This window comes from Montipora foliosa, chromosome 4 (genome assembly GCF_036669935.1).
Source record: "Montipora foliosa isolate CH-2021 chromosome 4, ASM3666993v2, whole genome shotgun sequence".
In the NCBI taxonomy this organism is placed as follows: Eukaryota; Metazoa; Cnidaria; class Anthozoa; order Scleractinia; family Acroporidae; genus Montipora; species Montipora foliosa.
In genome coordinates this window covers 16,557,799-16,570,298 of record NC_090872.1, presented here as the reverse complement: position 1 = coordinate 16,570,298, position 12,500 = coordinate 16,557,799, and the positions used below count along the sequence as shown (strand labels likewise).

The window sequence follows — 12,500 nt, the reverse complement described above, 5'->3', positions numbered from 1 at the left end:
CAAGAAATGACAGTCCGTGTTTTACTAGATTCAGGGAGTCAACGTTCTTACATACGAAAGAACATTGCAGAGGCCCTTGACCTGCAAGGTCCCTCAGAGCTATTAAGTGTCACAACGCTAGGTGGGGAAACCAGCGAAACGAAAAGATTCCAAAGAGTGAAATTTACCCTTTCACCAATTAAGGGAGATTCAAAGGTGGAGATGGAGGCCCTTTCTATTTCCAAAATTTGTAATCCTCTCGGGCCAGTACAGATGGACTTCCATAAGAACTCTCATCTTCAAGGCTTAACTCTTGCAGATAGTTATCCTCGTGGTTCAGTTCAAGTAGATGTTCTTATTGGTGCAGACCACTACTACTCATTTGTGACTGGGGTCTGTAAGAGAGGTAGTTCCAGTGAGTCACTTGTTGCTGTTGAATCTTGCCTCGGCTGGATTGTCACGGGACAAGTAAACCGCCAATCAAGGCAAACTTCATCCATGCTGACAGTTGTAGAAAACGGTGGAGTTAACGAAATATTGAAAAGATTCTGGGAACTGGAATCAATTGGTATTGCAGAGAACGAGGACCCTGTTATGTCACAAGAGGAAGAATGTGCTGTTGCTGACTTCAATAGAGGATTGAACTTTGATGGACATAACTATGAGGTGCGACTACCATGGAAACGAAATCCTCCAAAGCTAGAAAGTAATTATGCACAAGCTTTGAGACGCCTGGAAAGTGTTGAAAGAAAGTTAAAGCAAGACCCTGTGAAAGCTAAGGCTTACAAAACAGCGATCAACGAATATGTAGAGAAAGGTTTTGCAGAGGAAGTACCTGATCAGAGTGATGACAATGGAACTGTGCGGTACTTACCGCATCATGCTGTATTTCGTGATGACAAAAGAACGACAAAATGCAGAATCGTATTTGATGCTTCCGCACGAGAAGGAGGTGATGCTTCCCTTAACGATTGTATTCTTCCTGGTCCTCCTTTACAGCCGAACCTTGCATCTGTATTGATTCGATTTAGAACACACAAAATTGGTCTCATAGCAGACATTGAAAAGATGTTTCTGCAAGTCAAACTAGCACCAAAGGACAGAGATGTTCACCGCTACCTGTGGAGAGATTTACAGCCTCACGAAACACCAAAGGTGTACAGAATGCAGAGATTGACTTTCGGTGTGAACGCAAGTCCTTTCCTTACAATTGCTACAGTCCATGCTCATGTAAACAAATACAAAGAAATGTCCCCGTATGCAGTAGAAGAAATTTTACAAAATATGTATGTCGATGACTGCCTGACAGGAGCCGATACAGTAGATTCAACTTTGAAGCTTCAACAAGAAATGTCAGAAATTATGATGACAGCAGCATTCAATTTGACCAAGTGGGCAAGTAACTCAGAGCTAGTAATGGATGCTATTGACCCAGCTAAAAGAGCCTCATCGCCATTCGTGGAGTTCAATTCGAGCGACCCCCTAAAAGCACTTGGCGTGTCATGGGACTTGAACTCTGACCACTTTAGATTCCTCGCACCGAGTGGAATCATCTCATCCCATGATCCAATGTCAAAGAGAAGTCTACTTAGTCTGGCATCGAAAATGTTTGACCCACTGGGACTGATAACACCCTTCACTGTTAGAGCCAAAATCCTTTTCCAAGAGTTGTGGTTGAAAGGATTACAGTGGGATGACCGGCTAGATAGCGACACTAAAGCAAAGTGGTTAAGTTGGAAGTCCGAGTCGTTGCAGCTAAAAGATGTGACTATCCCTCGATGCTTCGGAAATGGTATTACGCAAGACTCTGTGGTAGAGGTGCATGGTTTTGGAGATGCTTCCCCCAAGGCGTATGGAGCAGCAGTGTACATTCGAATAAGAGACAAGCAAGACAATGTATCCTCACAGCTGGTAATATCGAAGTCCAGAGTCGCGCCCATTAAGAAGGTGTCACTTCCAAGGCTGGAACTTTTAGCAGCAGTTGTAAATGCCAGGTTGCTAAAATTTGTTGTAGGGGCTTTGCCAATGAAGGTGGCTAGGGTTGTGTGTTGGTCAGATAGTATGGTGGCACTGCATTGGATAAAAGGGCAGAGTTCTTCCTGGAAGCCATTTGTTGCCAATCGTGTAGCTGAGGTACAGTCAACGTGGGATCCTGAGTGTTGGAGGTATTGTGGAAGTAAGGAGAATCCTGCAGACTTGTTGACGCGTGGGTTAAGCTGTAGTGATATGATTTCAAGCACTTTGTGGTGGAATGGACCCCAATGGATGTCTTCGCCTTGTGAACCACTACCCGCTCAACCCGAAAACGAAGCTGCTCCCGCCGAAGCTTGCGAGGAAAAAAGAACTACCCATGTGTGTACAGCAGTCGTTGCAGAACCACTGATTGATATGTCACGCTACGGGACATGGTTAAAGTTGATTCGAGTAACTGCTTATGTATTGAGAGCGGTCAAGTTGTTTAAGACTAAGTCTAGGTCTTGTGAAAGGGAACTGTCGGCGGACGAGGTGAGGCAAGCCGAGATTAAATGTTGTATGTGGGTGCAGGAAGTGGTCTACAAAGAAGAATTCGAGAAACTGAAAGCTGGAGAGGTACTTCCCAGTAACAGCCGCCTCCTGAAACTGGACCCTTATTATGACAGAGATGATCAGGTATTAAGAGTTGGTGGGAGACTACAGTTTGCTGATCTTCCCGAACAGAGCAAGCATCAAATAATCTTGCCTCACGGACATCCTGAAGTTGCCAAGATGGTGCAAGATGTACATAAGAACATGTTGCATGCTGGTCCAGAAACGGTATTATCAACTTTAAGGCAGAAAGTTTGGCTAACTCAAGGAAGACGTGAGGTTAAACGTGTTATCAGAAGATGTGTAGCTTGCCAAAGACAACGGGTTGGACCTTGTGCCCAGAAAATGGGTCAGCTGCCAGAGGAGAGAATTTCCTGTTCACGAGCTTTCGCGCATGTTGGGACTGATTTTACGGGACCACTGTATGTGAAAGAGGGCTTAAACATTAAGAAAGCATATGTGTGTATTTTCACATGCGCATCATCTCGTATGGTTCACCTGGAACTTACACATAGTTTGACAACTGATGAGTTCCTTCAAGCTTTTAGTCGCATGACGAGTCGCAGAGGTCTTTGCCATACAGTGTGGTCAGACAATGCACAAACCTTCAAGGCAGCAAGCAGGGAAATTCAGAAATTATACGATGAACCCACTACTGAAAGTCAAAGAATGTGGAGTACGTTGGATCAAGATCAAATCAAGTCAGAGTTCTCATCACGAGGGATCAAGTGGAAATTCATCACAGAGCGTTCCCCATGGAGAGGTGGATGGTGGGAACGATTTTGCAGAATGATAAAAGAACCACTGCGCAAGGTCCTTGGAAGGGCACTTCTCACCTTTTCTGAGCTAAACACGTTGCTGGTCAGAATCAAAGGTATCATTAACTCGCGGCCGTTGACCGCAGTGAGTGATGATTGCAGAGACCCGTTACCTATTACACCTGCTCATCTTGCAATTGGTAGGCCAATTAACCAGTTACCGGAAAGGAAAGAAAGTAGCTTAGAGGAGACCAGTAAGAGGACTGTCGAAAGGTATCTCTACCTGCAGAGACTACTCAATCACTACTGGAAGCGTTGGAAACAAGAGTACCTACATCTCCTATCGGTAAGAAACAAGTGGCGTAAAGAGATCCCTTCTATTCGAGTAGGCGACATTGTACTTATTTCTGACGACAATGTGCCGCGCACCAAATGGCCGTTGGCTAAAGTTGAAAGGGTTTATCCAGGTAACGACGGGCTTGTACGGACCGCTACAGTTAGAGCGCATAACAGCTTCTACAACAGACCCGTTCAACGTTTACCCAAGTTAGAGATTGAGTCAGCAGCTTCACAAGTAAGCCCGGAAGCAGAGGATCCAGTCCATGGTGGGGAGAAGCCACAAACGAACACTGTTCATGCTGCAAGTATACCTGTTTCCAAGCCTAATTTGAGCGTTGTCCTCCCCGAAGGAGGACAAGGTGGGGAGAATGTTACAGCCGGTACTCGTTCTGGAAGAGTTACAAAGAAGCCTAAGAGACTGGATCTGTGAATAGTTATACTAACCCCACCCTAGTGTGTAGGACTTAGAGTGTCATGTGACTTTCGTTGTTGCTCCCGCTCTTGTTATCGAAGGTTTTTGTACGTCTAGCATTTCGCTCGTATACATCCCCTTTGTAAATCGATGTGTAGCCGAGTCCAGTGGATTAAAGTTGTGTTACGCTTCAGTGTCTCGTCGTAAATCCTAACACCCTGTTTCGCGGGGTTAGTGTTGGGATGGGAGACCAAAACAATATACCCCTCATAAAAAACAGAAACATCTGACCGAAAATACTATTAACGCTAGCAAATGCGAACTCAGCAAGGTACAGATTCTGGTATCTTACTTTATGCAAAACAAATATTGATGAAAAAGCAAATAAATATTGATACACAGTTTTCAGAAAGAGCAGAAGGAAGTTTCCCGGACGGTCGATCGAGAATAAAATATTTACGACATGAAAACAACATTAATTTTGAACCGTGAATATAGAATATAAAAAGTTACGATCAGCGACAAACATTTTGGGAGATTTTTGTTTCGTTCAAGTAAATTGCAAAATCGAAAGTGACATGGCCGGAATTCAGCGGGCGCCGTGATTAAGTTACCGCGGCATGTTTACTCGCCAAACAGTGAAGCATCTGTGTCAAATGATGGCAAGATACCGGGTTTTTGTAAGTTTCTTTTTCTGTCAAGTGTTATAAAGTTTGACAATGAAATGAGCGAAGTCAAAACAAAGATCACAATCGCCCAACTCTTGTTTATGCAAAGTCAAAATTTACTCTCCAAGACGCGTACGACGTTATTTATCACCAGGTAATTCCATCATTTTGGAAATAGCAGCTACTTTATTATTCATCTGCGTCACAAGTTTTCACTGATTTTGGGCCTCATTTTGTTGAAACTCAAGCACGCTTCCAACAGGCCTGTGAACCCTTCCTGCTTACAGAGCAATACTAAAAAACTTCTCCCATATCACATTTGAACCTTAAGCTCGAAAATTCAATACACAACATGATATTATAATTCACAAAGGCAGAAAATACCACAGAATCCTTTTCCAGCGAAAATTTTATTGAAACAAACAACATATTTGCTCTTAGAGGTGAAAACCTCTTCCTATTTCATTGCGTGCGTGAAGGCAAGAAACTCAATTGTGTCAAATTACCATGTACTTCAGGTAAATACTGCTCACTTTGATTTCGTCTCGACGGGCGATAGATTGTTGTCGAAGTCCAGTACTCGTCGCTTTTGAGATTCATGCCTAGTTTATCCAACTGACTTTCCATTATTGAGCTCTATAAGGGTATATTTTGTTTAAGGATCCACTAAAACGCCATTCGCGTCGCATGACTTCCGACGCCATTGCAGGCTAAGTTGATGATTCCACTGTGTCCACCAGAGAAATCTACGCAGTTCCACTACCCTCTCGATCCTAAGAAAATACGCGCAGAAGGCTCTATACACAAAGACACCACTTACCAGGGGAGTGACAAAAAAAAAGGAAAACAAACAAACTAAACGCAGACCTCGACTGGGTTTGCCCAGTAATTACTGACCTATTTCTGTTCTACTTTCCTTTTCTAAAATACTGGAAAAACTTGTTTATAATCGTGTTATTGATTACTTAAGTAAATATAAGATACTTTCCGATAATCCATTTGGTTTTTGTAAACATAATTCAACTGAATATGCTTTAGCCCTATTATATGAGAAACATTTCTTCTGCTATCGATGGTAATGAAGTTACAGTAGGAATATTTATTGAACTATCTAAAGCTTTCGAATTCGACACTGTTAATCATCAAATTCTATTGGCACACATTGCTAATGTGGCTAGAAAAATATCAAAATCTATTGGCATAATTTGTAAAGCAAGCTTTTGCCTTCCCACTTCCTCTTTGTGCACCTTGTATTTTTTCTTAGTTTATCCTTATCTTGTTTAATGCATATCAGTGTGGGGATCGACCTATCCATCTAATCTAAATCGCATATTTTTACTTCAGAAAAAGGTTTTAAGAATCATATCAAAAAGCGCATTCGATGCTCATACTGAACCAATATTTAAGCAGCTGAAAATTCTGAAACTTAGTGATATTTATCGATCTCAAACTGGCAAGTTTGTTTTCTTTTAAGAAAGGCCTTCTTCCTGCATGATGCATTCAGGGAGATGTTTTTGCTGACTAATCAAATTCATCATTTTAAGACTAGAAAATCCAATGCCTTTTACTTATTTTCTTGTAGAACAAATAATCGACAGTTTGCAATACGCTTCCAAGGACCTAAATTGTTTAATTCTTTCAATACAGAAATTCGGAATGCTGACAGTTTTTTTCAATTTAAGTCTAAATTAAAAACTTTCCTCCTGAACTGACTTCCCCTTATTTTGCTTGTTTGTCTGTGTTCTTGCTTTTTAACCTAAACGTGCTTAAATAAGACACGCCTAAAATTATCATTTTATATTTGTATTTTTCTTGAGATGCCTGTAGCCCGAATAAGCCCTAATGGTCTCTATATGGGCATCCTCGCCTCATGCTTTTCTTTTATTGATTATCTAATACCTCTTGTAGTTTAATATATATTTATTTTGTAATTTAACATAACAAAAGTGGCAAAAATAAACTGAACTGAAATCAACAAATAAACGCAAATCTGCAAAATCAAACGTTGGTTTTTGAGGAGAAGAGAAAACCAGAGTACCGGACCCGGAGAAAACTTCTCGGAGCAGAGTAGAGAACAACAAATTCAACCCAGTACGTTTGAAAGTTGGGGGGGAGGGAAGGGGAGGCTAGGTCTTGGTATATGTACGAGAAGTGTAACTTACTAAGCCTCTGATCAAGCCGAAAACAACACCGTAAGAAATGCGCCACTCAATCTCGCGATTGTGTAAATAGTTCACCCTGAAGTCAAAATAGATACGTTGTGTCAGGAACCCGACAAAGAAGGCTTGAAATGTAATGTAAATGTAAATATTCAGTTAAATATTACAACAAAATTAAAAAACCAAAGACGGAAGTTTCTTGGCTAAAAGGTTCCTTGTTTTACCCTCAAAGCGACGAAGGATTAACATTCTTTCCCGTAGTTCATTCAGTTGACAAAACATCATGACCTTTCCCTTCATTCAGAAAAGTCAGAGTCTGCAGAAAATTTCGTGTTTTTACGATCGATTGTCATTAATCTTTCGATCAGAATTGGATTTTGAGTTATACATAAAAACTATGTTTTTTTTTTCTTCATCTGTCTTTTGGCTTGTCTTTTTCTGTTAACTTTCCTGGCTTTGTATAGGTTTTCCTATACAAATATGCCGCAAATAAAATTTAACAATAATTATTTTGAAGGAAATTTCGAATTCACTGTTTATCAGGAAAAAAATCAGATCAGAAGAGTGCAGAACTACACCTGACCATCAACTTCCATTTCAGCAAAGGTAAGAATTAGGCTAAACAAGAATCTGACTTGCCTTATTCTACTGTTGACCTGTAGTTTTAGAATAATCAATCATCTTTCGTTTAAAAGTGAACTGGACGTAAAACATCCACCACAATTCAAGTTGTAATAATACTCACTGCCTTTGAATTCTTTTGTAGTGCATTTCCAAAAACACGAACATACACTGCAACATCTCATGGTGATGTTAGTTTCAGTAGTGATGCAGATCATCCTACCACTCAACAAAGGTAAACATTACACTGAACAAGGAAACATTAACCTGGCTCTCACCAAAGTTAAATCTTAGGCAAAATTTGGGAGTGATGGAAACTGTCATTTCACTTCAGGTTTAGCCATGGTATTAATATAGTTAATGCAACGTTTGAAACTGAATTAGCAGTAAAACATACACCACAAGATGGTACAAGAATTCACATAACCTTTACAGGTAGTGCCTCATCTGTTAGTGCTCCTCACACATATGCACATTCTGTAACGTGTGATGATGGTCCCAGTTCCACCAGTGATGCAGATCTGCTTTATGCCTCCTTAATCCCTGGCACTTTGCTATACAGTAGTGATTCTGAAGAAGAAAATGTCCCTGTGGCAATAGATGATCCTCAAGTGTTTCAAACAACGACAAGCTGGTCATTACAAGAGATACTAGAACAACTAGCTCTTAAGATTAATGAAGATAAGATATCAAAATTTAATATAAGTCGTAGTCATCTTTGGGAAGGTGCTTTAAGGGGGCTTAGAAGAAAATCTTTTTCTCCAGATAACAGTCTTCCAGGTTTCAGTTAAGTTTACTGATGACTCTGGAACTTCTGAGGGTGCAATTGACTTGGGGGGACCAAAAAGAGAATTTTTTACCCTGGTTCTGGATTGGATTATTAACTCCCAGTTATTTTGTGGTCCAGAAAAAAGCAAATTTTTGTCATGCAATGCTAACTATTTGGGAAATGATTACTCTTTTTATGCTGGTGAGTTCATTGCAATGTCCATAGTTCATGGTGGTCCTGGACCAAGATACTTTGGTCTTCCCTTGTATGATGCATTGACAAAAGGAGTTACACAAGCAAATGTCTGTCTTGAGGATGTTTATGATTTTGACCTCAGAAATTCTCTGCAGGCTATCAAGAATACCACATTTGCTCAAGAGGCTCAAAAGCTTATCTCAGATCATAATCTAGAAACAGTCTTATATAGTTATAGTTTATTACTTATTAGGCGCAAATTAACATCTGAATATGATCAAATGCGCCTTACAACTAAAACTACTCCTAATAATTACAATAAAATATAATTAAGAATACTTGAAATTAATAACTTTAAAAGTAGTCAATCTAACAATAACAGGCAAAAGCCTTCCTAAATAAATAAGTCTTTATAGTTCGTTTAAAAACCAAAAAGTCATCGATGTCTCTAACACTCGCAGGCAGGCTGTTCCACAATACAGGGGCAGCTGTTTGGAATGATCTGTCTCCCAGAGTTTTCTTTGTTTTCTTTATGGGCAACTGTAATAGTAGTTCTTTAGAAGAACGAAGCTGGTACTTACATTTATCCTTTAATCGAACCAGATTACAGATATAGGACGGCGCCAGTTGATAAATTGCTTTAAACGTCAAAACTAATATTTTGAACTCGATACGGTAAGTAACGGGTAGCCAGTGCAAAGAAAATAAGACGGGTGTAATATGATTAAACCTCGGAGTTGAACATACGAGCCGGGCAGCACTATTTTGGATGCGTTGTAACTTACTTATGTGTATCGCGGGAACTTTATAAAGAAGACTATTACAATAGTCTAAGCGGCCAATAACAATGGAGTGAACAAGCGTATGTGCGGCATCGATGGTGAGGTACTTTCTGATCCGCCTTATATTGTAAATATGAAAAGACGCAGCTTTACATATCTTATTAATGTGTGGAATCATACTCAGGTTCTGGTCAAACCATGATCCTAAGTTCCTAACTGAAGTTACGGGAACTATACTGCTCTCACCAACGGTAAGACCATCAATGTTCACTTTAGTCAGTTGCTTTCTGGTGCCTATAATCATGAACTCCGTCTTACTATCATTCATGCGTAGTTTGTCCTTGATCATCCACGATCGTATAGCCTGTATGCACTGCTCCATTGCTTCAACTGCGTCATTTTGCGAACAAGCCAAGTCAGGATTGAATGAAAGATACAGCTGAGTATCATCTGCGTATGCGTGCGATTGTGGTAGATAATTCTTAATAATTCTTAGAGCTAGCAAGCAGGAACCCTCCAGATCGTAACAAAGCAGGAAGACATTTTAAATCTTCTTGACAAGACTGCTCATTGGTTTGTAATTGAGAGGGTCCATGCAGCATTTGAGGGATTTAAAGAAGGGCTAGCCCAACTAGGTGTCCTTCAAGCTATGACAGAAAATTATGAGAAATTTAAAGAAGTTTTCTGTTATTCTGAAGTAACCCTAACTGCAGAATTATTTGGCTGTCCTTTTTCTGTCCATTATAGTGAAACTGGTTCAAATAATCGCCAACTTGAAGGGCTAGTGCTGTCACGGTGGAATGATTTTTTTACAAGATGTTGAAGTAAAATGAAATGATGGTAGAACCAACTGGGAACTCGGAAAAATCCGAGCCCCAGATGGGATTCGAACCCACGACCCTCCGTGATCTAGTCGGATGCTCTAACCACTGAGCTACTGGAGACTCTATGGCGAGCAAGGGTGAAATGTGGGTATTGACTCGAGCTGCATCGCGCAGCTACAGACTCAAATGACTGACAGTATAGCTCATAACTGCATCGCGCAGTCACCTTAAAGCATATCTGAGATGTGGCCAACCAACCACCCGAGTGAGCGAATGTGAGAATGATATAAACACATGAGAAATGAAATGATGGTAGAACCAACTGGGAACTCGGAAAAATCCGAGCCCCAGTGGTTAGAGCATCCGACTAGATCACGGAGGGTCGTGGGTTCGAATCCCATCTGGGGCTCGGATTTTTCCGAGTTCCCAGTTGGTTCTACCATCATTTCATTTCTCATGTGTTTATATCATTCTCACATTCGTTGAAGAAAAAACAGTAGAATTGACTTTTAGAGATATTCTTTTTTTTGTCAGTGGAGTTAGGGAAGTTCCCCCAGGTGGTATAGAACTGCACATTGGCTTCCTTCATGCACCTGAGCAATGTGGTGAAAAATCCAAGTTCCCAAAAGCAAATGCATGTTCCTGCCAGTTGTTATTACCAGTAGTGCATGGCACATATGATGACTTTAAAAAAGATGTAACTTTTGCATTTACAAATAGGGGATATGGATATGCACAATGTTCTAAAGCTCTTCCCCAGTCTTTTGAAATGAAATGAGGTCCTCAGACTGTTCTTGTTCATGTTTAAGTGAAAGGGTAAATGCAAATAAATAAGAATGTCACCTTTGCATTATTTTATAAATACTAGGGGATAGGAAATGACGTTTTAAAACATTTTCCTCAGTTTTTTGAAAAGTAAGGATGCAATATCATTCTTGTTCATGTTAAGAGAAGTAATTGGATACGAATAAAGTGTCACTTTACCATATTGTATCTCATTTCTAAATGTGAAAGAGTAGAGCATCTGTTGTACTTTTGTGTACAACCAACTTAGCAATCTTGTTTGCACTTAAGTACTGAATAGGATGTATTACATTTCATCTGAAAAATTGGTGGAAGTCATTTCAATCTTCTGCTTTACCATAGTACCATTGCACTGTACTAAAATGTCATAGAATGACCTATTGTGATACTTGCATTAAACGTTGGAAAAGTGTTAACTTAATGCCTCCCTCCAGTTTGTCGGGCGGTGCAAAGTTAAACTCTCCAGTGCATAGTTAAAATACTCCAGAAACATGTTTTCTTCTTCGTCTGTTGTACAGTACACAGCCATATCATCAAGTTGTTGTTCTGTAATGGGACATCTGAAATCTTCAAACCCACTGTTCTCTGGAAGGTAGAAAAGCTCATCAGGCCTACCAGGGACTGTATCATGACGTGATTTTCGAATGTAATGGGTGTTCCATTGATCCCTTACATGATCTAGATCAACCTGCAAGATATCTTTAAAACAGAACCACAAACAGGACATACTTAATTCACTAGCAGTATCGACAATGTTTGTTTCAACTAAGTCTTTAAAAAAATTAATCCACCACGTTGATCTGTCATGCCGATAAAATGACCACCATGCCTCTATGCGCTGGTTTGCTGGGGACGATCCGTACCTATGTGCATTTAATCCAGCTTGGTCGTCGTTACCATTTTCTCGAAAATAACACTGTATGGCCGCCATGGTCACATTTTCAGTCCCACAATCTGTTCGAAGAATTCTTGGGCAACCTCTGTTTGATTTGACACAATCGTAAACCAATGAAGCTACGTGGCAGGGGTCATTATTCGAGGGGCAAATTTTCAACCACATGACTCGACGACTGAAACCGTCCACCGCACCATGAATAGGAAAGCCGTATGGCTTTAACTTATCGTAGCCGTCAACGTGCCACGCAAAATTCGGGCCTGGGTTAGTGTACGACCTTCTCCTTAGTGCATGAGCCTTCCTCAAGGCTGTTCCTTCAGGGTCAACTTGTTGTAAAATCCCTTCCACCTTTCTTCTTGGTGCCTGTATTCCGTAATCCAAACGAAGGGTGTGCCACATAGCTCGATAACCCCTCATACATCCTGGCCCGTCCAATTCTTGTTGAATGGCCTGGTAAATTTCGGCATCGTCACTGTTTGCATTCCTTCTTCTTAATCCGTACTCGCGCAGTCTATTGTGCAAAGTACGCATAGACATTTCTGTTGCATGGTACTTTTCTAAAAAGAGTAATATAACCGAGTAATCAAACCCACGCTGAAAATAATAACGAATGAGAACCTCCTCTTGTCCACGGCTGCTCCACATCTAGAGCAATATTGGTAAGTTTCCTCGACCTCTTCTGAGCAGTTCAAGCACTTAAAAGACACATCCATTCTCGCGACAGATAGCG

At 40.6% G+C, this 12,500-nt stretch overlaps 2 protein-coding genes across 2 annotated transcripts in view; one reads left to right on the top strand and one right to left on the bottom strand.

Annotated features, from left to right (window-relative positions):
* Positions 1 to 4,071, top strand: part of LOC138001065 (uncharacterized) — a 5,697-nt gene extending 1,626 nt beyond the window's left edge. Inside the window, exon 1 of the mRNA XM_068847733.1 lies at positions 1 to 4,071. This exon is cut by the window's left edge and continues 1,626 nt beyond it. Within this exon, the coding sequence (XP_068703834.1) occupies positions 1 to 4,071 (4,071 nt within the window).
* The window catches only part of LOC138001068 (uncharacterized), a 424,432-nt gene that overhangs the window by 154,811 nt on the left and 257,121 nt on the right, over positions 1 to 12,500 (bottom strand). The window lies entirely within an intron of this gene.